General features: G+C 46.5%; 1 protein-coding gene across 1 annotated transcript; it reads right to left on the bottom strand.

Moving 5' to 3' along the window:
- Window positions 1-860: 860 nt before the first annotated feature.
- On the bottom strand, window positions 861-21,807 carry LOC140425862 (p21-activated protein kinase-interacting protein 1-like). The gene is made up of 5 exons (XM_072510246.1): window positions 21,754-21,807; window positions 21,558-21,655; window positions 18,893-18,992; window positions 2,874-2,985; window positions 861-2,169 (listed from the first exon to the last, which is right to left on the bottom strand). The coding sequence occupies exons 1-5, from the start codon at window positions 21,805-21,807 to the stop codon at window positions 2,012-2,014; spliced, it is 522 nt and encodes a 173-aa protein (XP_072366347.1). The 3' UTR covers window positions 861-2,011.
- Window positions 21,808-27,897: the final 6,090 nt, after the last annotated feature.

The following is a 27,897-nucleotide window of genomic DNA, read 5'->3' as shown; positions in this document are numbered from 1 at the left end:
CCCTCCCCCTTCCTTGCCATGCTTTCTGAAATTCTTTATCTGTGAACTCACTAGAATTAGACTGGCCCACATCTACATTTAGCACAGGACTAAATCGCTGGCTTTGAATGCAGACCAAGGCAGGCCAGCAGCACGGTTCAATTCCCGCAACTGCCTCCCCGAACAGGCGCCGGAATGTGGCGACTAGGGGCTTTTCACAGTAACTTCATTGAAGCCTACTTGTGACAATAAGCGATTTTCATTTCATTATTGTAACTAATATATTTAAACTAACTACTTTATATCACATTCGTCAACAGTATTACAATTGTTTATAGTTTCTCATTCAGCATCCAAACAAAAATTGGTGCCTGGTCCGGTATCCTAACAATGAAGATCGGTGGCATTAGGTCACGTTATGTTTTTGCGCTTTGTCTAGGAAAGCAGCTTACGGTTTCTGCTTTGTGACACTTCCATTCCAGAATGGTTGGCCTCAGATCTGTTGTGATTGCGTGCGGGTCTGGGGTGGTCTGTCATCGGTGCCGCTTCCAGGCTGGTCTGCCATCAGGTGCCGGTTTTGGGGAAGTCGGCCATCGGGCCAGGCATGGTCAGTTGTCAGGTCCTGGGAAGCTGCCCGTCAGGTCTAGGTGCACCGTGGTGACCTTTCCCCTCCAAAATGCTGACTGATGTTGGGGCAATCTTCAGTATCTTATCCTGATGGCCACATTAAAAAGTTTTAAATCTACCCAGATGCAAGAATTACAGCTTGATGACAATACTGGAATGCTTCAGTGATTTAAACCCCTGGGACATATTCCAGCTTTTAGGATGATTAAAAGTAACAAGTTAGTATCTGAACAAATTTCACATGGCAAATGCTGACAAGTGGTAAAAAATTATCTTTATTAAATTATCTTTATTAGTCCGGAGACACATTTTAAATAACAATCTGACCTTTAACACACTGGCTGCAACACGCATCACTGAAATATGTGCTTCACACACCATTTGTTTGTTTAACGCAAGAACATTTAAATGCATTTTGGAATCAATTCATGTATAATCATGAGAAGGTGAGTTATCCTGCCATCAGTTTATATATTCATGTAATCACCCATAAATTGCTGCTTCGCCATTCTACAAGTTTTCCACTCACTTCCAGTTACATTGCAACTATACCATTTTTAAATGAGTAACGAAACAAAATGCTATAATTACTGGAGTCTAAGGGATCAGTTACGTATCAAAATGCCATATGAACAAACAGGATCGCCGGAGGTAAAAAAAGTAACTAGTTCATATTCTTTATATACTCTATTCAGTTTTGAAACTAGTCAGGTGAATGAGTGAGTAAAACTAACTTTACAAAATCAGAATGAATAAAATCTCTCAAATGTTATTAGCCTAAGAGTTGTCAAATATTGAGCCCCAGAGTACATTATAAAATTTCTTTTTGGCTAATTTTCACTTCCTCCACTTTACCCTGTTTTGTTTTCGGAACAAACTGACTTGCTAGAATAGTTCAACAGATGCCAATTTTCCTCAATTACTCTCAAGTAGCTGTTCTTCATTTATAAGGCAAGAATGAAAGTAAACAGTTTGTCCAATCTCTAAAATCATCATGATTGAACTGACTGGGTGGGTCATCAGAGGGTGTATGTGCCAGAGGTTTAGATCATACAGGAATATCTATTTTACATTTTATAACTTTATACTTCATTATATAGTGAAGTGAACATTCATATCTGTTAAAACTGGACTTTTGCCATGATTTGAAAACCACAATTTAGTTATTTCTAATTGACAGTAATCTTTTAAGGGTCTAGTTACTCAACATCTTAATATTCAGGGGTTTTAGTTCCGCGAGATTAATCCTAAGAAAGCAGTCTATTTAGAGAATGTCGATATCTCACTGATCTCCTCATGTCAACTTTACACATACAGAACCATAAAACAGGTAACCTGATCATCCATAGACTAACTATAGCTAGATATTATAGTCACACAATGGGAAAGGGTGCATTTCAACTTTTTATTGTTTATTTTTCTTCCTCCTCTCTTTTGCTGATGCAGCCATTTTCCTCTTGTTTGGAAGTTGCCAACCTCTCTTTGGATATTCATCCTCAACCAAGGAAGCTACTTTTATTTTATTTTCCTTTTCTTTACAATATTTATTGCTAGCTGCATCTTCTGCAACAGAACAAATATGGGAAAATAATTAGAACCAGTGGCAAAGTCATGAAATATCAAGTTAACATTCAAAGACAGTCAGGTGGAAGGAGGGAGAAGAGGGGAGAGAGTGGGGGGAGACACGAGGGGGGTGGGGGGCATACCAGGGTAGAGGGAGAGGTGGGCGGGCGAAAGGAGAGCGGGCTGGGTGAGATAAGACAGGAGGGTGGCCTGGGTGAGATAAGGCGGGCTGGGAGGGGGAGGTGATGGCAGGGTGGAAGGAGTTGAGGAAGGCAGGTGGGATTGGAGGGGGGGGGGGAAGAGGAGCGGAGGAGGGGGGTGGAGGGAGGGAAGGTGGGGTGGGAGGAAAGAAGAGAGCGGGCAGGTGGAGGGGAAAGTCTAATTGCAAGAGTTATCCTGACCACAGCACAGTATATGAACATTGCTTTTCCTAATTGCTAACAAAATGTTTAAAAGTCGAGAAATAATGTTCCCGCTAAGCTGTCTTTGAACAAGTCAAATCGGTATGTTACTGCCCACCATGACTTTGCAGGAAAATTAAGTAGCTGCTTGCTTATCCAAATTGCCTCTGCAATGTGCCTTCTAATCTCAGATTAGAAGGCACATTGCTGATACGAGTACATGGACTTCAGTGTCCCAAGTTAAGATTCCATATTGACAGTCAAAATTTAAATGCAGTAAATTCCACCATTCCTTTACAGTACCTTGCTCTTCAACCTCTTGTACAATACTTGCAGGATTTGACAGCCACACAGCCAGACAGGTTAGTCGGGCAGAAGTATTTACTTCACTCAGCAGAAAAGGGTGACCATGAACCTGAAAAACATACAACAGACAATGTTATAAATTGTATGCATCATTCACAAAGGTAGAGGAGGTCTTTAAACAGGAATCAATGCATGCTGTCCCAGAAGCAAACAGCACTTGCTTAAGCTCTGTTTCCATAAATCTGCGAGGTGGGTGACGAGCAAATCTCAAAATTCACACCTGAAAAATTGACCTTTACAGCCAGTAGTTTTGTCTTTTATCCCAGATTGATTACTTTCCCTTTGATATCTGCAGTCTTCTTAAGGGAATCTCAGTTTCCTGAATTTTACATTGCAGCTAGGAGTTCAAGTTGCAGATTCTCATATGGAAGAGGAGGAGTCTTCGTGGGGTGCACCACTCTCAATTCATTACAAAACATTGGACACTGCTGGAGACCTTCAAGAATGTAGTGCAGATCATTGCACAAATATGCAAAGAACTCAATAGGAGGAAACAACAAAGCAAATAATGTCGGTTATCAGAGATTCCATAGTTAGGGAACAAATGGGGATTTCTGTAATCATCAATCATGAGTTCCACATGTCGACAAGACTGCTTGTCCCATGCCCCCAATCTCCCCAAGGTCCCCCGACGTCTACCCATTTACCACCCCCTTGACCACCTGACCCCTTCCCCACCATCCTCCTGCCAATCCTACCCATTTACAAAGAACAAAACAGCACAGGCTCAGGTCCTTCGGCCCTCCAAGCCTGTACCAGTCATGACTTGGCGGACTTCCGATGGCGGCCATGGAGTGAGAGGTCGCTTATTTGGTAGCTTCCGCTCGTGGTGGACTTTTGGCACCTTTTCCTCCGATTTATGGGGGATTTGACCAGTAAAATTGGAGACTGGTGAGGAAGAGAAGAAGAATCTCCCACCAGTTTATGGAGTCGCAGACCAGAAGTGGTCTGGAAAAAAGAGATTGTTGATCAAAGAAGAGAGTGGAGCCTGCAGCACAGGAAAACATGGCGTAGGTTGACGAGCTGAGATTGCCGGCCCAGTGGTCAATGGAGCAGCGGTGAAATTCCCCCAGGAGAGTTTCGCTAAGCAAAGACAGGAGTACCTGGATCCGATTAAGATGGGGATTGATCGGGTGGAGCAAAAGTTGGAAGCCCAGGGACTGGCGATCCAGAAGGTGGAAGAGAAGGTGGCTGAGCACGAGGATCAGCTAACTGCGATGGCAATGGAGATGGATCTGATGAGGGACCATCAGAAAAGGCTGCAGGAGAAGGTGGAGGATTTAGAGAACAGGTCGCGCAGGCAGAATTTGAGGATCGTTGACCTCCCGGAGGGCATCGAGGATCGGATGCAGGGGCATACGCATATGTTCGAGAAGCTGCTTGGCGAAGGTCCGTTTGCTCAATCCCTGCAAGTGGACAGGGCGCATGGAGCGCTTGCAAGGAAGCCATGGATGAATGAGCCGCCGAGGGCGATGGTGGTGCGAATGCACCGGTTCCTGGATAAGGAACCGATTTAGAGGTGGGCCAGGCAGGCGAGGAGTGGCAAATGAGAAGACAGCGAGCTGCACATTTACCAGGACTTGGGTGCGAACTGGCCAAAAGAAGAACGAGCTTTAACAAGGTTAAATCGGCCCTCTTCAAGAAGAGGGCGAGGTTCGGCATGCTGTACCCAGCTCGTTTGTGGGTCACTTACAGGGGCTAAGAACATTATTTTGGATCGCCGGGTGAGGCGATGAACTTTGACAAGGATAGGAGACTGGCAGGTGATTGAGGACATTGAACTTGGGGGAGTTCTGTGCCTGTGCTGCTAAACATATTTTCTTTTTGAGCCGCGTATGTAGTGTTTTTGTACCAATGTTTTGGAAAGTTGCTCAGCTTTGTGTGCGGGTTAACTTTGTTCTTGTGGGGGGGGGGGGGGGATGGTGGATGGTATTTTCTTCTTTGTGTTTGTTGGGGAGTGTGATGTTTTGCATATGTATGTTCGAGCGGGAGGGGGGAACATTAGGGGGTAGGATGCTTGGCGCCATGGGTGGGGGCTACCAGACTAGCTGGGCGGGCTAGCTCAGTGGGGGGCGAGCAGGTACCTAGTTTGATATGAGGGGTGGGATTGTTGTTTCGTTAGTGGGGGGGGGGGGGGGCGGGGGGGGGGGGGGAAAGAGCGGGTGAATTGTTCTGCTGACAGGGGAGGGACGAGCGTTGGGAGACAAATTGGAGGTAGAGGACGGTGGGGGCCCGAGGGCGGGCCTGAGGAGGCGCGGGACGCGAGCTGGAGGCTGGCCTAAGAAGGGTGATGGTTGATCGGCAGGGGGAGGGGGGTTGCCCCCCGACCAGGCTGATCACATGGAACGTGAGAGGGCCGAATGGGTCGGTCAAGAGGGCTCTCGTGTTCGCGCATTTGAGGAGGTTGAAGCTGATGTGGCAATGCTACAAGAGACACACCTGAGGGTAGTGGATCAGACTCGACTGAGGAAGGGGTAGGTTGGGCAGGTATTTCATTCGGGGAGAGACTCTAAGACTAGGGGGGCTGTGATCCTGATCAATAAGCAGGTGTCATTCGAGGTAGGGAATATAGTGGCGAGCTCAGGGATAGGCACATCATGGTGAGTGGGAAGCTGGAGGGGATGCCAGTGGTATTGTGATTATTTACGCACCAAATTAGGTTGACGCGGAGTTCATGAGGCGGGTATTAGGGAAGATCCTGGATCTGGACTCACAGAAGCTGATTATGGGGGGGGGGTAGACCCATGGAGATTCATTCGGACGGCCAAGAGCTAAGGAGTTTTATTTTTTTATCCCCACGTGCACAAAGTGTACTCTCGGATTGATTTTTTTCATTTTAAACAGGGCTTTACTGGCGGGGGTGGTGGATACCAAGTATTCGCCGATTGTTGTGTCGCATCATGCCCCACATTGGGTGGATCTACGGGTGAGCAAGGAGGGGGGTCAGCGCCCGCAATGGTGATTGGATGTAGGACTCTTAGCAGATGAGCGGGCGGATGAGAGAGGCCATCCAGAATTATTTGGAGATAAAAGATACAGGGGAAGTTTCGGCAGCAAAGGTATGGGAAGCGTTTGAAGGGGGGGCGGGGGAGAGCTAATTTGGATACAGGCTTATAGGGAGAAGGTGGAGCTGGTGAGGGAAATACTCCAGGTGGATAGTAGGTGATAAGTACGTACCGGTCAGGCAGGGAGGAAGGCATCGAGCGAGGGAACCGTGGTTTACCAAAGAAGTGTTAAGAGGAAGAAGGAGGCCGATGTGAAGATGAGGTGTGAAGTTTTAGTTTGGGCGATGGATAGTTACAAGGTAGCGAGGAAGGATCTAAAGAGAGAGCTAAGACGAGCAAGGAGGGGACATGAGAAGTATTTGGCAGGTAGGATCAAGGAAAACCCAAAAGCTTTCTATAGGTATGTCAGGAATAAGCGAATGACTAGGGTAAGAGTAGGGCCAGTCAAGGACAGGGATGGGAAGTTGTGTGTGGAGTCTGAAGAGATAGGCGAGATACTAAATGAATATTTTTTGTCAGTATTCACTCAGGAAAATGATAATGTTGTGGAGGAGAATGCTGAGACCCAGGCTATTAGAATAGATGGCATTGAGGTACGTAGGGAAGAGGTGTTGGCAATTCTGGACAGGCTGAAAATAGATTAGTCCCCGGGGCCTGATGGGATTTATCCTAGGATTCTCTGGAACCCAGGGAAGAGATTGCTGGGCCTTTGGCTTTGGTTTTTATGTCATCATTGGCTACAGGAATAGTGCCAGAGGACTGGAGGTTAGCAAATGTGGTCCCTTTGTTCAAAAAGGGGAGTAGAGACAACCCAGGCAACTATAGACCGGTGAGCCTCACGTCTGTTGTGGGTAAAGTCTTGGAGGGGATTATAAGAGACATGATTTATAATCATCTAGATAGGAATAATATGATCAGGGATAGTCAACATGGCTTTGTGAAGGGTAGGTCATGCCTCACAATCCTTATTGAGTTCTTTGAGAAGGTGACTGAACAGGTAGACGAGGGTAGAGCAGTTGATGTGGTGTATATGGATTTCAGCAAAGCGTTTGATAAGGTTCCCCACGGTAGGCTATTGCAGAAAATACGGAGGCTGGGGATTGAGGGGGATTTAGAGATGTGGATCAGAAATTGGCTAGCTGAAAGAAGACAGAGGGTGGTGGTTGATGGGAAATGTTCAGAATGGAGATCAGTTACAAGTGGCGTACCACAAGGATCTGTTCTGGGGCCGTTGCTGTTTGTCATTTTTATCAATGACCTAGAGGAGGGCGCAGAAGAGTGGGTGAGTAAATTTGCGGACGACACTAAAGTCGGTGGTGTTGTCGACAGTGCGGAAGGATGTAGCAGGTTACAGAGGGACATAGATAAGCTGCAGAGCTGGGCTGAGAGGTGGCAAACGGAGTTTAATGTAGAGAAGTGTGAGGTGATTCACTTTGGAAGGAATAACAGGAATGCGGAATTTAAAGTAGTCCAACTGTACCATTAATGGTACAGTTCTTGGAAGTGTGGATGAGCAGAGGGATCTAGGTGACCATGTACATAGATCCCTGAAAGTTGCCACCCAGGTTGATAGGGTTGTGAAGAAGGCCTATGGAGTGTTGGCCTTTATTGGTAGAGGGATTGAGTTCCGGAGTCATGAGGTCATGTTGCAGCTGTACAAAACTCTGGTACGGCCGCATTTGGAGTATTGCGTACAGTTCTGGTCACCGCATTATAGGAAGGACGTGGAGGCTTTGGTGCGGATGCAGAGGAGATTTACCAGGATGTTGCCTGGTATGGAGGGAAAATCTTATGAGGAAAGGCTGATGGACTTGAGGTTGTTTTCGTTGGAGAGAACAAGGTTAAGAGGAGACTTAATAGAGGCATACAAAATGAGCGGGGGTTAGATAGGGTGGACAGTGAGAGTCTTCTCCCGCGGATGGAAATGGCTAGCACGAGGGGACACATAGCTTTAAACTGAGGGGTAATAGATATAGGACAGAGGTCAGAGGTAGGTTCTTTACGCAAAGAGTGGTGAGGCCGTGGAATGCCCTACCTGCAACAGTAGTGAACTCGCCAACATTGAGGGCATTTAAAAGTTTATTGGATAAGCATATGGATGATAATGGCATAGTGTAGGTTAGATAGCTTTTTGTTTCGGTGCAACATCGTGGGCTGAAGGGCCTGTACTGCGCTGTATCGTTCTATGTTCTATGTAGGTATTCTAAAGCCCTGGAGGCGGGGTTGTTGAAGGAGCGGCAGAAGCTGCAGATGGAGTTTGGTCTGCTATCTACAGGAAAGGCGGGACAGTGAAGGAAGGTGAGGGGGGGCGATATACGAGTATGGTGAGAAGGCCAGTAGGATGTCAGCACACCAGCTAAGGAAGAGGGAGGTAGCCAGGGAGATAGGAAGAGTGAAGGACGGAGGAGGGAATACGGTCTTGGGACCCAGCATGGATGAATGGGGTGTTTAAGCAGTTTTACAGTCGGCTGTATGAGTCGGAACCCCCAGCTGGGATAGAGCGGCCGAGGCAGTTTTTGGAAGGATTGGAGTTTCCGATGGTGGAGGAAGGGTTAGAGGAGGGGTTGGGAGCCCCGATCGGAATTGTGGAAGTAGTAGAGGGATTGGAGGCCATGCAGTCGGGTAAGGCCCCGGGACCGGACGGCTACGCAGTGGAATTCTACAAGAGGTTCTCTGAGATACTGGGCCCGCTGCTGGTGAGGGCATTTAATGAGGCTAGAGAGCGAGGTGTCCTTCTCCCAACAATGTCGCAGGCTTCGATATCATCGAAAGTGAAGCGGGAGAAGGACCCAGAGCAACGTGGGTCAGACAGACCAATCTCCCTTCTGAATGTCAATGCCAAATTGCTGGCCAAAATTTACCTTCAAGGATAGAGGACTGTGTTCCGGAGGTTATAGGGGGAAGACCAGACGGGGTTTGTTAAAGGCAGGCAGCCAACAGCAAACGTTAGAAAGCTCCTAAATGTGATCATGATGCCCTCCGAGGGGAGGGAGGCGGAGGTAGTGGTCGCTATGGACGCGGAAAAGGCCTTCGACCAGGTGGAATGGAATTATCTGTGGGAGGTCCTGGGACGGTTTGGGTTTGGACAGCGCTTTATTGACTGGGTTTGGTTGCTATACCAGGCACTGGTGGCAAGTGTGCGGACGAATCGACTGAGGTTGGACTACTTTAAATTGCACTGAGGGACAAGGCAAGGATGTCCTCTCTCCCCACTGTTGTTTGCCTTGGCCAGAGCCGTTAGCAATGGCGCTGAGAGCATCAAAGGACTAGAAGGGGCTGGTCCGGGGGGGATGGAACACAGGGTCTCATTGTATGCAGACGACCGACTCCTATACATTTCTGACCCGTTAGGGGGGATGGGGGTGATTATGCGGATCTACGGGGAATTTGGCCGGTTCTCGGGGTACAAATTGAATATGGGTAAACGTGAGGTTTTTGTGATCCAGGCGAGGGGGCAGGAGAGGAGACTGGGGGAGCTGCCGTTTAAAGTGGTGGGAAGGAGCTTCCGTTATTTGGGAATTTAGGTGGCACGGGGATGGGAGCAGTTACATAAATGAAATTTGACCCGGCTAGTTGAGCAAATGAAGGAGGACTTTCGGAGGTGGGAAAATGCTCCCGCTGTCACTGGCGGGGAGGGTACAGACCGTAAAAATGACAGTTCTCCCGAGGTTTCTGTTTGTTTTCCAGTGCCTCCCTATTTTCATACCAAAGGCCTTTAAGCGGGTGAATAGGGTGATCTCTATGTTTTGTGAGGGCGGGTAAAACCCCGAGAGCAAAGAAAGTGCTGCTGGAGCGAAGCCGAGGTGGGGGCGGGGGGGGGGGCTGGCGCTGCCAAACTTTAGTAATTACTACTGGGCGGTGAGAGTCTGGGGGCAGTGGCGGAAACATATGGGAGTGGAGGGAGATGGGGGCTGGATTGGGGGGGGGGGGGATCGGAGGTGGCAGAGAGCAGGGATTGAGAGGCTGGGGCTATTTATTTATGAGAGCTTTCCATGTTTAGAGGATTTGGAGGAGGAGTTTGAATTGCCGGGAGGGAATGGGTTTTGATATCTGCAGATAAGGGATTTTGTGTTTAGAGTAGGCAGGTACAAGGGGAGATGGAGGGATGTGTTACGCACTTAACTATGTGTGCATTTGTATTTGTATTGTTTGTTATAAAATCATAAATGCCTTAATAAAAATTTTTTCAAAAAAAATACCACCCTTGGTCAAAACCCTCAGCATTCCTTATGCTGTATCCCTCTAGATCCATCCTATCCATGTATTTGTCGAGATGTCTTTTGAACGCCGTTAATGTGTCTGCTTCCATTACCTCCCCTGGCAACGCGTTCCATGCAGTCACCACTCTGTAAAAAAACCTGCCTCGCACGTCCCCTCTAAGCATTGTGGATCGCACAATTGCTTCACAGTTCCAGGGTCCCAGGTTCGATTCCGGCTTGGGTCACTGCCTGTGCGGAGTCTGCACATCCTCCCCGTGTGTGCGTGGGTTTCCTCCGGGTGTTTCGGTTTCCTCCCACAGTCCAAAGATGTGCAGGTTAGGTGGATTGGCCATGATAAATTGCCCTTAGTGTCCAAAATTGCCCTTAGTGTTGGGTGGGGTTACTGGGTTATGGGGATAGGGTGTAGGTGTTGACCTTGGGTAGGGTGCTCTTTCTAAGAGCTGGTGCAGACTCGATGGGCCAAACGGCCTCCTTCTGCACTGTAAATTCTATGATAAAAAGCTTCTATGATTGTCCCACGGAGCTTAAACCTATGCCTGCTGGTGATTGACCCCTCTACCGTGGGAAAGAGTGCCTGCGCATCCACTCAATCCATGCCCTTCATAAACATGTAGACCTCTATCAGGTCACCCCCACAACCTCCGCCGTTGTAATCATAGAATTAGAATCAGAAGGAGGCCATTCGGCCCACCAAGTCTGCACCGGCTCTTGGAAAGAGCACCCTACTTAAGCCCACGCCTCCACCCGATTCCTGTACCCCAGTAACCCCACTTAACCTTTTGTACACCAAGGGGCAATTTAGCATGGCCAATTCACCTACCCTGCACATCTTTGCACTGTGGGAAGAAATTGGAGCACCCGGAGGAAACCCACGCAGACACGGGGAGAAAGTGCAAACTCCACACAGACAGTCACTCGGGGCCCTGGAGCTGTGAGGCAGCAGCGCTAGCCACCGTGCAGCCCCTAATGAAAATAGTCCAAGTTTATTCAGCCTCTCCGCATAGCTAACACCCTGGCAAACCTCCTCTGCACCCTCTCAAAAGCCTCCAAATCCTTCTGGTTGTCTGGCAACCAGAATTGTGCGCAATATTCCAAGTGCAGCCTTACCAAGATTCTATACAACTGTAGCATGACTTGCCAGTTTTTATATTCGATGCCCCGTCTAATGAAGGCAAGCAATTTGTTTACTTTCTTACCTGCATACTTACCTTTTCCCTGGTCTATCAAAGTGGCTGGACCTTTAAACATACCTACTTTATGGCACCTAGTGCTGTAAAAACAAGACAAATGCAACTATATGGCATAAACCCAGTGAAGTAAGGTTTTGCACAGCTTACAGCAATACAAAATTGAATGTAATCAGGGTTGGAGTTAGGGTTTTACTCGAACTGAGAAATATGTTGCGTGAAACGTGGGTGACCTGGTGGCAAAGCTGCCTCACAGCACCAGGGATCAATTCCGGCCTTGGGTGACTATATGGAGTTTGCACTTCCTCCCTGTATCTGCAGAGATTTCCTCTGGGTTCTCCGGTTTCCTTCCACTGTCCAAAGATGTGCAGGTTAGGTGGATTGGCCATGCTTAATCCTACTTAGTGTTCAAAAGGTTAGATGGAATTAAGGGGATGGGACGGATTGTGGGCCTAGGTAGGGTGCTCTTTCAGAGAGTTGGTGTAGACTCGATGGGCTGAAAGGTCTCCTTCTACACTAGAGATTCCATAAATATATCTCCAAATTTTCAGATGACTCAAAGCTGGTGGGAGGGGGAGCTGGGAGGGGGATGTAGAGAAGCTTCAGTGTTTTGGACAAGTTGAGTGGGTAGGGAAATGCATGGCAGATGTAGTATTGCTGAGGCAGAGAAATTGTGAATATTGTGCCGTGAGGCATGATGGTAAAAGAGGCTCACAGACTTGGTTGTGAAAAGCTGCAGCTCAGCAAAATGAGTTTTGTGGGAAAAGGAAGAACAGCAACTTGTATATCTGAACCCTTCACTAATAACACTGCTGAACCAGTGAAAACAAGACTCTTCAAGGGCAACTGATGCCGACGTGGTAATGTTTACAGAACTACATCTTATAAAAAGTAGAAGCTTCCGATTTTTCAACAGCGATAACCCTGGGGATCAACATTCATGGAGAAGAGACCTGGAATTTGGAAACTCAGAAGAATAAAAAACCCTCTAGAGCGGGCTTAGCCAGTTCTCGCTATCGGGTAGTATTTTGAATTCAAGTTGTGAGTCTTGAAACGTATGTAACTGTTCAAATAAGCGTATCACTGAAGCCTTATTGAGTTAAATAAAGTTGTATTGAATAGTTTGCATTGAGTGTAATCCAGAGTACGACGATTTATCCGTTTCGTCAGTTGAAGCCAATAGAGGGCGACAACAGTATAATGTGGATAAATGTGAGGTTATCTACTTTAGTCGCAAAACAGAAAGGCAGATTATCTGAATGACTATAAGACAGAGAGGGGAATGTGCAACGAGACCTGGGTGTCCTTGTACAATAATCGCTGATAGGAAGCATACAGGAAGCAGCATGTTGGCAAAGTGGTTAGCACTGCTACCTCATGGCGCTGAGGACCCAGGCTCAACCCCGGCCTGGGCCACTGTCAGTGTTGAGTTTGCACATTTCCCCCGGGTCTGTGTGGGTCTCACCTCCACAACCAAAAATTTGCTGGAAAGGTGGATTGGCCACGCTAAATTGCCCCTTAATTGGAAAAAAAGAATTGGGTACTCTGAATTTGTTTTTTAAAAAAGTAAACTTACAAGTACAGCAAGCGGTAGTGGTGTGTTGGCCTTCATAACGAGAGGATTTGAGTACAGGATCAGGGATGTCTTGCTGCAATTATACAGAGCCCTGGTGAGACCACACCTGGAATAGTGTGTGCAGGTTTGGTCCCCTTATCTGAAAAAGGATGTTCTTGATATAGAGGGAGCGCAGCAAAGCTTTAGCAGTCTGATTCCTGGGATCGCAGGACTGATGTACGAGGAGAGATTGAGTCAGTTAGGATGATATTCGCTTGAGTTCAACAGAATAAGGGGAAATATCAGAGAAACCTATAATGTTTTAACAGCACTAGAGAGCACATGCAGGAGGAGTGTCCCCGGTGGCGGGGGAGTGCAGAACCAGGGCCACAGTCTGAGCATATGAGGTGAACTATTTAATTTATTTTTAAAAATAATCTTTGCTGTCACAAGTAGGCTTACATTAACACTGCAATGAAGTTACTGTGAAAAGTCTCTAGTCGCCACATTGCGGCACCTGTTTGGGTACACAGAGGGAGAATTCAGAATGTCCAATTCACCGAACATCACATCTTTCGGGACTTGTGGGAGGAAACTGGAGCACCCGGAGGAAACCCACGCACTCACGGGGAGAACGTGCAGACTCCACACACCGACAGTGACCCAAGCCGAGAATCGAACCTGGGACCCTGGAGCTGTGAAGCAAGTGCTACCCACTGTGCTACTGTGCCACCCACCAACGACTATGAGGAGGAGAATTCTCTTTACCCAGAGAGTGGTGAGCCTGTGGAATTCACTACCAGAGAAAGCAGTCGAAGCCAAAACATTATATGTTTTCAAGAAGGAGTTAGATATAACATGTTAGATGTGATGTTAGGTGAATTGGACATTCTGAATTCTCCCTCTGTGTACCCAAACAGGTGCCGCAATGTGGCGACTAGAGACTTTTCACAGTAACTTCATTGTTATATAAACTAATGCAGCAGGGGTATGGGAACCTGGATTGTAGTTTTAGGGTAAGGGAGAATGAGAGGAGAGGTCAGGAGCTCAGATTTGACGTCGCAGGAGGGGGCCAGTGTTCAGGTAGGTGGTTTGAAGTGTGTCTACTTCAATGCCAGGAGTATACGAAATAAGGTAGGGGAACTGGCAGCATGGGTTGGTACCTGGGACTTCGATGTTGTGGCCATTTCGGAGACGTGGATAGAGCAGGGACAGGAATGGATGTTGCAGGTTCCGGGGTTTAGGTGTTTTAGTAAGCTCAGAGAAGGAGGCAAAAGAGGGGGAGGTGTGGCGCTGCTAGTCAAGAGCAGTATTACGGTGGCGGAGAGGATGCTAGATGGGGACTCATCTTCCGAGGTAGTATGGGCTGAGGTTAGAAACAGGAAAGGAGAGGTCACCCTGTTGGGAGTTTTCTATAGGCCTCCAAATAGTTCGAGGGATGTAGAGGAAAGGATGGCGAGGATGATCCTGGATAAGAGCAAAAGTAATAGGGTAGTTATTATTGGAGACTTTAACTTTCCAAATATTGACTGGAAAAGATATAGTTCGAGTACATTAGATGGGTCGTTTTTTGTACAGTGTGTGCAGGAGGGTTTCCTGACAGTTTGTTGACAGGCCAACAAGAGGCGAGGCCACATTGGATTTGGTTTTGGGTAATGAACCAGGCCAGGTGTTGGATTTGGAGGTAGGTGAGCACTTTGGGGACAGTGACCACAATTCGGTGACGTTTATGTTAAGGATAGAAAGGGATAAGTATACACCGCAGGGCAAGAGTTATAGCTGGGGGAAGGGAAATTATGATGCCATTAGACGCGACTTGGGGGGGATAAGGTGGAGAAGTAGGCTGCAAGTTTTGGACACACTGGATAAGTGGAGCTTGTTCAAGGATCAGTTACTGCGTGTTCTTGATAAGTATGTACCGGTCAGGCAGGGAGGAAGGTGCCGAGCGAGGGAACCGTGGTTTACCAAAGAAGTGGAATCTCTTGTTAAGAGGAAGAAGGAGGCCTATGTGAAGATGAGGTGTGAAGTTTCAGTTGGGGCGATGGATAGTTACAAGGTAGCGAGGAAGGATCTAAAGAGAGAGCTAAGACGAGCAAGGAGGGGACATGAGAAGTATTTGGCAGGAAGGATCAAGGAAAACCCAAAAGCTTTCTATAGGTATGTCAGGAATAAGCGAATGACTAGGGACAGAGTAGGACCAGTCAAGGACAGGGATGGGAAGTTGTGTGTAGAGTCTGAAGAGATAGGCGAGATACTAAATGAATATTTTTCGTCAGTATTCACTCAGGAAAAAGATATTGTTGTGGAGGAGAATGCTGAGCTCCAGGTAAATAGATTAGATGGCATTGAGGTACGTAGGGAAGAGGTGTTGGCAATTCTGGACAGGCTGAAAATAGATAAGTCCCCGGGACCTGATGGGATTTATCCTAGGATTCTCTGGGAGGCCAGGGAAGAGATTGCTGGACCATTGGCTTTGATTTTTATGTCATCATTGGATACAGGAATAGTGCCAGAGGACTGGAGGATAGCAAATGTGGTCCCTTTGTTCAAAAAGGGGAGCAGAGACAACCCCGGCAAATACAGACCGGTGAGCCTCACGTCTGTAGTGGGTAAAGTCTTGGAGGGGATTATAAGAGACAAGATTTATAATCACCTAGATAGGAATAATATGATCAGGGATAGTCAGCATGGCTTTGTGAAGGGTAGGTCATGCCTCACAAACCTTATCGAGTTCTTTGAGAAGGTGACTGAACAGGTAGACGAGGGTAGAGCAGTTGATGTGGTGTATATGGATTTCAGCAAAGCGTTTGATAAGGTTCCCCACGGTAGGCTATTGCAGAAAATACGGAGGCTGGGGATTGAGGGTGATTTAGAGATGTGGATCAGAAATTGGCTAGCTGAAAGAAGACAGAGGGTGGTGGTTGATGGGAAATGTTCAGAATGGAGTTCTGTCACAAGTGGAGTACCACAAGGATCTGTTCTGGGGCCGTTGCTGTTTGTCATTTTTATCAATGACCTAGAGGAAGGCGCAGAAGGGTGGGTGAGTAAATTTGCAGACGATACTAAAGTCGGTGGTGTTGTCGATAGTGTGGAAGGAAGTAGCAGGTTACAGAGGGATATAGATAAGCTGCTGTGCTGGGCTGAGAGGTGGCAAATGGAGTTTAATGTAGAGAAGTGTGAGGTGATGCACTTTGGAAGGAAAAACAGGAATGTGGAATATTTGGCTAATGGAAAAGTTCTTGAAAGTGTGGATGAGCAGAGGGATCTAGGTGTCCATGTACATAGATCCCTGAAAGTTGCCACCCAGGTTGATAGGGTGGTGAAGAAGGCCTATGGAGTGTTGGCCTTTATTGGTAGAGGGATTGAGTTCCGGAGTCAGGAGGTCATGTTGCAGCTGTACAGAACTCTGGTACGGCCGCATTTGGAGTATTGCGTACAGTTCTGGTCACCGCATTATAGGAAGGACGTGGAGGCTTTGAAACGGGTGCAGAGGAGATTTACCAGGATGTTGCCTGGTATGGAGGGAAAATATTATGAGGAAAGGCTGATGGACTTGAGGTTGTTTTCGTTAGAGAGAAGAAGGTTAAGAGGAGACTTAATAGAGGCATACAAAATGATCAGAGGGTTAGATAGGGTGGACAGTGAGAGCCTTCTCCCGCGGATGGAAATGGCTAGCACGAGGGGACATAGCCTTAAACTGAGGGGTAATAGATATAGGACAGAGGTCAGGGGTAGGTTCTTTACGCAAAGAGTAGTGAGGCCGTGGAATGCCCTACCTGCTATAGTAGTGAACTCACCAACATTGAGGGCATTTAAAAGTTTATTGGATAAACATATGGATGATAATGGTATAGTGTAGGTTAGATGGCTTTTGTTTCGGTGCAACATCGTGGGCCGAAGGGCCTGTACTGCGCTGTATTGTTCTATGTTCTACTAGGGGTTAAAGGGATCAAAGGATATGGAGGAAAAGAGGGAACTGTTTACTGAGTTGGATGATCAGGCATAATCAAAACGAATGGCGGGGCAGGCTTGAAGGGCTGAATGGCCTATTCCTGCTCCTACTTTCTATGTTTCCAGAATCTATGAAATCATGGAAGATTGTAACCAATGCACTACTATCTCTGCAACTACATAGTCTCATCACTCGGGTGCCGCCCATCAGGTTCAGGGGTCTTTATTGCAAGGGGATTGGAGTGCAGAAATAAAAAGTCTGGCTACAATTGTACAGGGCTTTGATACAAACACGTCTGAAGTAGTGTTTCTCCTTTTGCTCTGTTTCTCTGGTTATGAATATGGCAGTCAATATGGTCGCCTTCCTTAATCCTAATTATGTTTACTTTAGAGTCGCCAGGTATCTTTCGATACCGCCACAAGGTTCAAAGCCGAATACTGATCAAAGAGCCAATACACCAGTTAGTCAGTTCAAAGTCAATACCTATTTATTTACACACACAGCAAAATCTACACATGCACAAAGTACTACAAACTAAACTATCTCTAACGCTAACGCCTATACTTAGCTTCGGGTGCCCACTCAGTCAGAGGAACAATGGCCGTTGTTTGGATCTGAGGTTGTTGGGTTCGAAGTGGTACAGGAGAACAGCGATGGTCGTCCGTCTGGTAGCGAGCGTTGACCTTGAACTTACTTGCTTCTGGTGCAGCTGGTGGACGGGTCTCTCCGCTTTGAGAGCCAAGTCCAAGAGAGCGATTCTGTCTTGGGGGTTTCTTCTTATACCCGGAGGGGCTTCGCACGCTTTTAGGCGGGCCTTAAACTTGGCCCCAATTAATTGGGCTGCTTCTTGATTACTGGTATTGATCTTGACCAATAAAAGGGTGGGTGCCCTGATGGCTGGGCATGCCTTTGGTGGCCGTTGGCCTGGCCTTGTTTGTGCTTTCGGTTTGGGGAACTGGCGCCAGGATGTCTGGAGCAGTATCGGTTGCTTGAGTGTCTTTCCTTTGTTCCCAGAGATGGGCCATCAATATGTTAATAGATCTACAGTTTCAGCTCCGTCTGGGAGCGGTCTCTCCAATATGCATACAGGCTCTGTGCCTGCTTGTTTTCCTAACATTGTCCACAGTTCCCTACATGCTTTGCGAGCGTCCATTTTGTATTCTGGAAGTGGCCATCCCAGATGGCTACACTCCACATTTTTGGTCTCAAGGATATAATTGCATAGGAGGTAATACAATGAAAGTTCACTAAAATTGGTCCCTGGCATGAGGGGCCTATCATCTGACGAGAAGGAAAGTAAATTGAGCTTACATTCTCTGTAATTCAGAAAAACTAGAGGTGATCACACTGAAACATACAAGATTCTAAAGGGGTGATAGCATGGATCCTAAGATATAGTTTCTGCTGGTGGGGGAATCTAAAACACAGAGGGACAGTCTCAGGATCTAAGATAAGGAGAAATTACTTCACTTAAAGGTTCTGAATCTTTGGAATTCTCCAACCCAGAGAGTTGTGGATGTTATACGGTTGAATACATTCAAGGCTGGGATGAACAGATTTTTGGTTTCTCAGGGAATTGAGGGATATGTGGCACAGCATGAAAACGGAGTTTAACCCAAGATCAGAATGGCAGAGCAGGCATAAAGATACGTGGTCTTCTCCTGCACCCTGTGTGTTCTTGTGGGACTTATCAGCCTTAAGTACCAATTGAATTCCCATTACTTTTTTTTCCAGTGCCAGTGATTGTTTTGACTTCTCAGGGGATAGCACTGCAAACCAAGTCCATGGCACCACAGGTGGCTCTGCTGCAAAAGAGGGGAGGAAGAGGAATGGCAGGGCCACAGTGATCGGGAGTACAATAGTAAGGGGATGAATTTAGATGGGTTCAAAGATTTTTCTCAATTGTAACTTTCTTAAAATCACAAGAACTGCCTAAAATCAGAACATTAAAACAGGAATTTTAAATTCATTTCAATTAAACCTGGTATTGCCTCCATCTTTTCCAAGGGCTCATATTGAACATTCATGATTGCTTACCTTTTTAATATCTATCTGCCATAGTTTAATGTAACCATCATTGGATGCTGTGGCAAGAATATGATACTGTGCCACTTGGAAGAAATGCATCACTTTCACCCTGAAAAGAAAGAATTGAAGTTATTTGTTAGTAATTTGAAAGACTCATTTCTAATAGTAACCAAATAGAAGATCGAGTGGAAATAAGAGATATTTACACTGCTGTTCAGATTTAATAGGATAGCATTGTACTCCTTTGCAAAGCGGATTTCCCCCTACCTGTCAACGTTATCAAAAGTCATAACCCAGGAGACTGGACGGCATCCCCCCCTCCAAAGGAGTACTCCATAAGACCACAAGACATAAGAGCAGAATTAGGCCAGTCAGCCCATTGAGTCTGCTCCACCATTCAATCATGGCTGATATTTTTCTCAACCCCATTCGCCTTCTCCCCAAAACCCCTGATCACCTTATTGATCAAAAACCTATCTATCTCTGTTTTAAAGACATTCAATGATTTGGCCTCCACAACCTTCTGCGGCAAAGAGTTCCACAGATTCACCACCCTCTGGCTGCAGAAATTCCTCATCACTGTTTTAAGGGATTGTCCCTTTAGTCTGAGATTGTGTCCTCTACTCCCACTGTGGACAGGCTTTTAAGTGCCAGATTAGGTAATTCGATGACAATCTTTGACTGGAATCTGAAGGTTGAGAGTTCAATTCCATTCCAGAACATTAGTACATAATATAGGCTAATACGTAAATGTAGGACGGAGGGAGTGCCACATTGTACTTCATTAAACTGAAGACCTCTCTGTTCTGGAAGTTAACAGATCCATAACAATATTTGCAGAAGTGCAGGGAGTTGTCCTGGTGTTGTAAGGATCCTCCTGCTAATTTTGTTCTTTTGGTTTTAAATTTTTGTACCTGAACACTTAACGGGACCTATGCATTTAAGATGGACATCACTTTTAATCTAATTCCAGGATCCCTCCAGCAGGATGTACTGTTTGGTCAGTGATCTTGATGGACCTGGTTGGCAGCCAATGAGCAGTTTTGATTGCCGGGCTCTGAGCTGATCCTCGAAGCTGATTGGTGCTGACTGTTCTGAAATGTTCCTTACTCTCGCAAACTGTTTTTCCCGTTTTAGTTTCGTTTTGAATCCAGAGCTGGAGGTAGCTGTGAATTTCTCTCCTCCTGAAAGGGTAAACCTCTCTCAAACACCCAGTTGGAGGCTCTGTTCTCTCCTCAGCCAAGCTAGAGTGAGACAGGACACCAAGTAAGAGTAAGATACAAGCTGAGAGCTGGGTTTGTGGGAAGAAAAGGAATTTTAAGGATCCAATCCAGCCACTAGCTGAAAGCAGGGTCAGCTGGTAAACAACCCTTCTTGCAATCTTGCGGGGAGAACTTCTTGCGGGGAGAACTTTGTTCTTTTCTTGGAAAGGCTATTGGTTATTCTGGTGAAGTTGGAAACAAGTCAAAAGTAAACAGGCCTGAGGTGGATAATTCCAAGTGGAGGCCCAGGTTAATAAAAGTTAAAATGAATCCCCAGAGGGGATCCCACCATAGTCTGGGGATTTAGACTGAATGTTTCAGCCAGAAGATCCTCGTTAGCAATTCAACCGATGGTTTTTTAATATTTCCGTGTCCTGGAAGGACAGTCAGCTGTAAAAGCAACTTCAACATCTAAACCTTCCATCTCACTTATTTTTACCCCTTCCCTTCCCTGTGTGAGTGTGTGTGTGTTTGGATGGAGGGTGGGACGGTAAGTCATTGAAGCAGTCAAGGGCCAAAAATCTCAGAAACGTTATATGAATTATTAGTTAATTTACTTATGTTGAGACTCCAGGGCTTGTGGAGCTGGAATTGACCACGCACTCGCCCAGAGTGTCATAACAGTGTTCTTGCCAATCAACAAACTACCAAAAAAATGCATTTGTACTTTGACCTTGTGGTATACAAAATTGGTTGTGATATTTGCCTAAAGAGCAACAATACAAAAAATTCCTTTGGCTCGGAAGCCTTTGGGATCATAGAATCATATAATCCCTACAGCGCAGAAGGAGGCCAATCTGCTCATCAAAAGATCTTCGAAAGAGCACTCTACCTATGCCCAATCTCCCAACCTATCCCTGTGACTCCACCAGCCTTTGCACACTGAGGAGCAATTTAGCAGCTGACAGAAAGGAGTGAAGATCTTGAGATGTGTAACTGGGTCCTGTGCAACTACTGCTGTTATGCTGAATAAACGTCTTTCTTCTGAACTCTTTGGACTCCCCTTTGTCATTTACTTCAGGGACATTGCGTTTTAAATGTTTGTAAACAGGTAGAATTTCCCAGCGCAGACGATAACGACAAAGAGATGGACAGGAGACGTGGAATGAAATGAAAATTGTTTATTGTCACAAGTAGGCAAATGAAGTTACTGTGAAAAGCCCCTAGTCGCCACATTCCGGCGCCTGTTTGGGGAGGCTGGTACGGGAATTGAACTGTGCTGCTGGCCTGCCTTGGACTGCTTTCAAAGCCAGCGATTTAGCTTTGTGAATTTGAAGGCTATGAAGAAATAATCAGAAATCTTGTTTTGAGACATTGAGCTTGAATTTGACAATGGTTAGAAAGGGTATGCTCAATTCAAACACAAATAAATAAGACCAATGAATTCAAGTCTGAAAGAATTCATGCTGTACCTGATGTCATGAGCCTTGAACTCAGAAATACACATTTCTGAGTTTGTATCATACAGTCTGACATATTCATCCTCCCCAGCTACACCAATAATAGACTCCTAATGACAAAGAAAACATGTTTAATTTTAATAACAATGAACACAGACATGATAATTTTGTTGCAGGGCTCTAAAATAATAGCCATTAACCATGTTACAGTGCAAATAAAAAATCCAATGGTATCATCGTATTGGTAGGCAGCAACTGTCATCTCAACAGTAACTGTCCATAAGGTTTTGCAAGTTTTTCAGAGGAGACTTTCTAGAATCCATTGTATTGCGCGGCATGGTAGCACTGTGGTTAGCACTGTTGCTTCACATTGCCAGGGACCCGGGTTCGATACCCGGCTTGGTTCACTGTCTGTGCAGAGTCCGCATGTTCTCCCAGTGTTTGCGTGGGTTTCCTCTGGGTGCTTGTGCACAAGAAGCTAGCACGCAGGTGCAGCAGGTAATCAGGAAGGTTTTAAAAAAATATATATATATTTTTTATTCTCCTCCCTTTTCACATTTTCTCTCAAATTTACACCCAACAATATACTATAATCAGTAACGAATGTAATGTCAATCCCCATATCAATAACAACAATCCCATCCTCCCACCAAACCGCAGACATTAGCCCGCATGTTAACAGAAACAAATGACAAAAAGGATTCAGGAATCATCCATAATTAACACATACAGTCCCTCACCCCCCCAACCCTCCCAGCCCCCAACCCCCTAATGTTCGATGTGATCCAATTCTTGAAAGTGCATAATGAATAATGCCCATGAATTGTAAAACCCCTCCATCCTTCCCATCAGTTCAAATTTGTCCTTTTCAAGCGTCAAGAATTCCAGCAGGTCGCCCCGCCACGGCACAGGGTGGAGAGGTTGATCTCCACCCTAACAGGATCCGCCTTCGGGCAATCAACGAGGTGAAGGCTACAACATCTGCCTCTGCGCCCGTTTCCAACCCCGGCTGGTCCGACACCCCGAATATGGCCTCCCGAAGGCCCGGGTCCAGTTTCACGTGCACCACTTTAGGGATTAACCTCCTTCCAGTAATCCTCCAGCTTTGGAAAGGACCAAAACATATGATTGTGGCTTGCAGGCCCCCCCCCCCAGCAACGTTCACACACATCTTCTTTCCCCTCAAAGAGCCGGCTCGTCCTTGGCCTTGTAAGGTGCATTCTACACACCATCTTCAGCTGTATTAGCCCCAACCTTGCACACGAGGTGGAGGCGCGATCACACTCTGGAGCACCTCACACCAGAACCCCCTCCTCCATACCCTTTCCTAACTCTTCCTCCCACTTTACAGAAGAACATATTAACTAGGAGCAGGAGTAGGCCATCTGGCCCCTCGCACCTGCTCCTCCATTCAATGAGATCATGGCTGATCTTTGAAAACAGCGCGGGAGATTTAAAAAGCGCAGGAGCTGCGAGTCAGAGCGGAGATTTTAAAAGATCGCGGCCTAGTTTCGGGAGCCGTTCGGAGGAGGAGGAGCAGTCTCTCTCAGGGAGAGAACCTGAGAACATCTAAGACACTCAGAAGGTAAGAAAGTGATTTTTACTCATTTTTACTTTTATACCTTTTTCAAATTGTGTGTGTTGGGTGGAAACTGAAGTGACATCACAGAAAAGCTGTGACCTGAGTGGCTGGTTGGGAATCTACACTAAATTAAAAAAATTAAGCATTGGTAACTAATTAAACATAATTACTTAATTATAATTTAGAGGGGTATCTAAGCCAGAGATGGGAGAGTACTATATTTAGCTTTCGCATTTATATTAGAAATCTAGCGCTATGAAACAGATAGTTAACAGTAACTTTGAAAAAATAAAAAAAATATATAAATTTAATTAAAAAAAAACTATTAATTTTAATTTAAGAGTTTAAAAGTTTGCGGCCTGGGAGAGGTAAGTACTGTTTAACAACCTCCTTACTTTGCAGGTCAGCTGTTAGTTTCGGGAGATCAGTTTCGGGAGCAGGCCTATTGGCTGACTGTAAGTCAGGAAGGATACAAAAGGTGTGGCTGAAGTGCCTTTAGAGACGGAGTGCTGGAAGCAAACAGAGTGTATCTGAGTTTGGGTAAGGCTGAGTTCGGGTAAGAGGTGAGTGAGGGCTGTGTTTTTTTGGAGTTTGGGGTTGAGTTTCCAGAAAAAAAAACAATTAATTAAGTAAATTAATTAACTAGTTAAGGGAATTTGGTGCTCATCTTAAGGAGGTGCAGAGAAGCAGACCTGTGAGGGAGTCTCGGGAGCAATTACATCACAGCCAGCAGGTAAGTGATTGGCTTGTGACTGGTAAGTGATTTTTCTCTCTTTGACTTTCTCTTAGCTGTGTAGTGTAGTTCAAATTTAACTTCAGGTTTAAGTCATGGCAGGAGAGCTCAGACCCGTGTCATGCTCCTCTTGTGAGATGTGGCAAGTCAGGGACCCTTCTGGTGTCCCTGACTCCTTCATCTGCAAGAAGTGTGTCCAACTGCAGCTCCTGTTAGACCGCTTGACGGCTCTGGAGCTGCGGATGGACTCACTTTGGAGCATCCGCGATGCTGAGGAAGTTGTGGATAGCATATTCAGTGAGTTGGTCACACCGCAGATTAAAATTACTGAGGCAGATAGGGAATGGGTGACCAACAGACAGAGGAAGAGTAGGAAGGCAGTGCAGGGATCCCCTGCGGTCATCTCCCTCCAAAACAGATTTACCGTTTTGGAAACTGTTGGGGGAGATGGCTCACCAAGGGAAGGTGGCAGCAGCCAGGTTCATGGCACCGTGGCTGGCTCTGCTGCACAGAAGGGCGGGAAAAAGACTGGCAGAGCTATAGTGATAGGGGATTCAATTGTAAGGGGAATAGACAGGCGTTTCTGCGGACGCAAACGAGAATCCAGGTTGGTATGTTGCCTCCCTGGTGCAAGGGTCAAGGATGTCTCGGAGCGGCTGCAGGGCATTCTGGAGGGGGAGGGTGAACAGCCAGCTGTCGTGGTGCATATAGGCACCAACGATATAGGTAAAAAACGGGATGAGGTCCTACACGCTGAATTTAGGGAGTTAGGAGTTAATCTAAAAAGTAGGACCTCAAAAGGTAGTAATCTCAGGATTGCTACCAGTGCCACGTGGTAGTCAGAGTAGGAATGACAGGATTACATAGATTACATAGAATTTACAGTGCAGAAGGAGGCCATTCGGCCCATCGAGTCTGCACCGGCTCTTGGAAAGAGCATCCTACCCAAGGTCCACACCTCCACCCTATCCCCATAACCCAATAACCCCACCTAATCTCCATAACCCAGTAACCCCACCCAACACTAAGGGCAATTTTGGACACTATGGGCAATTTAGCATGGTCAATCCACCTAACCCGCACATCTTTGGACTGTGGGAGGAAACCGGAGCACCCGGAGGAAACCCACGCACACACGGGGAGAATGTGCAGACTCCGCACAGACAGTGAGCCAAGCCGGGAATCGAACCTGGGACCCTGGAGCTGTGAAGCAATTGTGCTATCCACAATGCTACCGTGCTGCCCGTTGAATACGTGGCTTGAGAGATGGTGCAAGAGGGAGGGTTTCAAATTCCTGGGACATTGGGACCGGTTCTGGGGGAGGTGGGACCTGTACAAATCGGACGGTCTGCATCTGGGTGGGACCGGAACCAATGTTCTCGGGGGTGTGTTTGCTAGTGCAGTTGGGGAGGGTTTAAACTAATGTGGCAGGGGGATGGGAACCGATGTAGGAAGTCAGTGGGGACGGAAACAAAAGGCAGGAAGGGAGAGTGTGTAAAGCATGACCAGAGAAAGCAGGGCAGAGAGCAAGGAAAGTCTACATTAAACTGCATTTATTTCAATGCAAGGGGCCTGACGGGCAAAGCGGATGAACTCAGGGCATGGATGGGCACATGGGGCTGGGATATTATAGCTATGACTGAAACATGGCTAAGGGAGGGGCAGGACTGGCAGCTCAATGTTCCGGGGTACAGATGCTATAGAAAGGATAGAACAGGAGGTAAGAGAGGAGGGGGAGTGGCGTTTTTGATTAGGGAGAACATCACGGCAGTTCTTAGAGGGGATATATATGAGGGTCCGCCCACTGAGTCTATATGGGTGGAACTGAAAAATAAGAAGGGAGAGATCACCTTGATAGGACTGTACTACAGGCCCCCAAATAGTCAGCGGGAAATTGAGGAGCAAATATGTAAGATTACAGATAGCTGCAAGAATAATAGGGTGGTAATAGTAGGGGACTTTAACTTTCCCAACATTGACTGCGACAGCCATAGCATTAGGGGCTTGGATGGAGGGAAATTTGTTGAGTGTATTCAGGAGGAATTTCTCATTCAGTATGTGGCTGGACCGACTAGAGAGGGGGCAAAACCTGACCTCGTCTTGGGAAATAAGGAAGGGCAAGTGACAGAAGTGAGGGATCACTTTGGGACAAGTGACCATAACTCCATTAGTTTTAAGATAGCTATGGAGAATGATAGGTCTGGCCCAAGAGTTAAAATTCTTAATTGGGGCAAGGCCAATTTTGATGGTATCAGACAGGAACTTTCAGAGGTAGATTGGGGGAGACTGTTGGCAGGCAAAGGGACGGCTGGTAAATGGGAGGCTTTTAAAAATGTGTTAACCAGGGTTCAGGGTAAGCACATTTCCTTTAGAGTGAAGGGCAAGGCTGGTAGAAGTAGGGAACCCTGGATGACTCGAGATATTGAGACTCTGGTCAAAAAAAAGGAGGCATATGACGTACATAAACAACTGGGATCAAGTGGATCCCTTGAAGAGTATATAGATTGTCGAAATAGAGTTAAGAGGGAAATCAGGAGGGCAAAAAGGGGACATGAAATTGCTTTGGCAAATAATGCAAAGGAGAATCCAAAGAGCTTCTACAGATACATAAAGGGAAAAAGAGTAACTAGGGACAGAGTAGGGCCTCTTAAGGATCAACAAGGACATCTATGTGCAGAGCCACAGGAGTTGGGCGAGATCCTGAATGAATATTTCTCATCGGTATTCACGGTGGAGAAAGGCATGGATGTTAGGAAACTAAGGGAAATAAATAGTGATGTCTTGAGAAGTGTGCATATTACAGAGGAGGTGGTGCTGGAAGTCTGAAAGCGCATCAAGGTAGATAAATCCCCGGGACCTGATGAAATGTATCCCAGGATGTTGAGGGAGGCTAGGGAGGAAATTGCGGGTCCCCTAACAGAGATATTTGAATCATCGGCAGCCACAGGTGAGGTGCCTGAAAATTGGAGAGTGGCGAATGTTGTGCCCTTGTTTAAGAAGGGCAGCAGGGAAAAGCCTGGGAACTACAGACCGGTGAGCCTAACGTCTGTAGTAGGTAAGTTGCTAGATGGTATTCTGAGAGACAGGATTTACAAGCATTGAGAGAGGCAAGGACTGATTCGGGGCAGTCAGCATGGCTTTGTGCGTGGAAAATCATGTCTCACAAATTTGATTGAGTTTTTTGAGGGGTGACCAAGAAGGTAGATGAGGGCAGTGCAGTAGACGTTGTCTACATGGACTTTAGCAAAGCCTTTGACAAGGTACCGCATGGTAGGTTGTTGCAGAAGGTTAAAGCTCACGGGATCCAGGGTGAGGTTGCCAATTGGATTCAAAATTGGCTGGACGACAGAAGACAGAGGGTGGTTGTAGAGGGTTGTTTTTCAAACTGGAGGCCTGTGACCAGTGGTGTGCCTCAGGGATCGGTGCTGGGTCCACTGTTATTTGTGATTTATATTAATGATTTGGATGAGAATTTAGGAGGCATGGTTAGTAAGTTTGCAGATGACACCAAGATTGGTGGCACAGTGGATAGTGAAGAAGGTTATCTAGGATTGCAACGGGATCTTGATCAATTAGGCCAGTGGGCCGACGAATGGCAGATGGAGTTTAATTTAGATAAATGTGAGGTGATGCATTTTGGCAGGCCAGGGCCTACTCAGTTAATGGTATGGCGTTGGGGAGAGTTATAGAACAAAGAGATCTAGGAGTACAGGTTCATAGCTCCTTGAAGGTGGAGTCGCAGGTGGACAGGGTGGTGAAGAAGGCATTCGGCATGCTTGGTTTCATTGGTCAGAACATTGAATACAGGAGTTGGGACGTCTTGTTGAAGTTGTACAAGACATTGGTACGGCCACACTTGGAATACTGTGTGCAGGTCTGGTCACCCTATTATAGAAAGGATATTATTAAACTAGAAAGAGTGCAGAAAAGATTTACTAGGACGTTACCGGGACTTGATGGTTCGAGTTATAAGGAGAGGCTGGATAGACTGGGACTTTTTTCCCTGGAGCGTAGGAGGCTTAGGGGTGATCTTATAG

This window comes from Scyliorhinus torazame, chromosome 6 (genome assembly GCF_047496885.1).
Source record: "Scyliorhinus torazame isolate Kashiwa2021f chromosome 6, sScyTor2.1, whole genome shotgun sequence".
Taxonomy (NCBI): Eukaryota; Metazoa; Chordata; class Chondrichthyes; order Carcharhiniformes; family Scyliorhinidae; genus Scyliorhinus; species Scyliorhinus torazame.
The sequence above is the reverse complement of the archived record's forward strand: the minus strand, read 5'-3'. Positions and strand labels throughout refer to the sequence as shown.

Excerpts from the sequence above, each read along its gene's own strand:
- LOC140425862 (XM_072510246.1), bottom strand. The coding sequence starts at position 21,807 with ATGACAGTTGCTGCCTACCAATACGATGATACCATTGGATTTTTTATT. Across the intron at positions 21,656-21,753 it reads TTGGATTTTTTATTTGCACT|GAGTCTATTATTGGTGTAGC; the intron begins GTAACATGGTTA and ends CTTTGTCATTAG. Across the intron at positions 2,986-18,892 it reads GGCAGATAGATATTAAAAAG|GTTCATGGTCACCCTTTTCT; the intron begins GTAAGCAATCAT and ends TATGTTTTTCAG.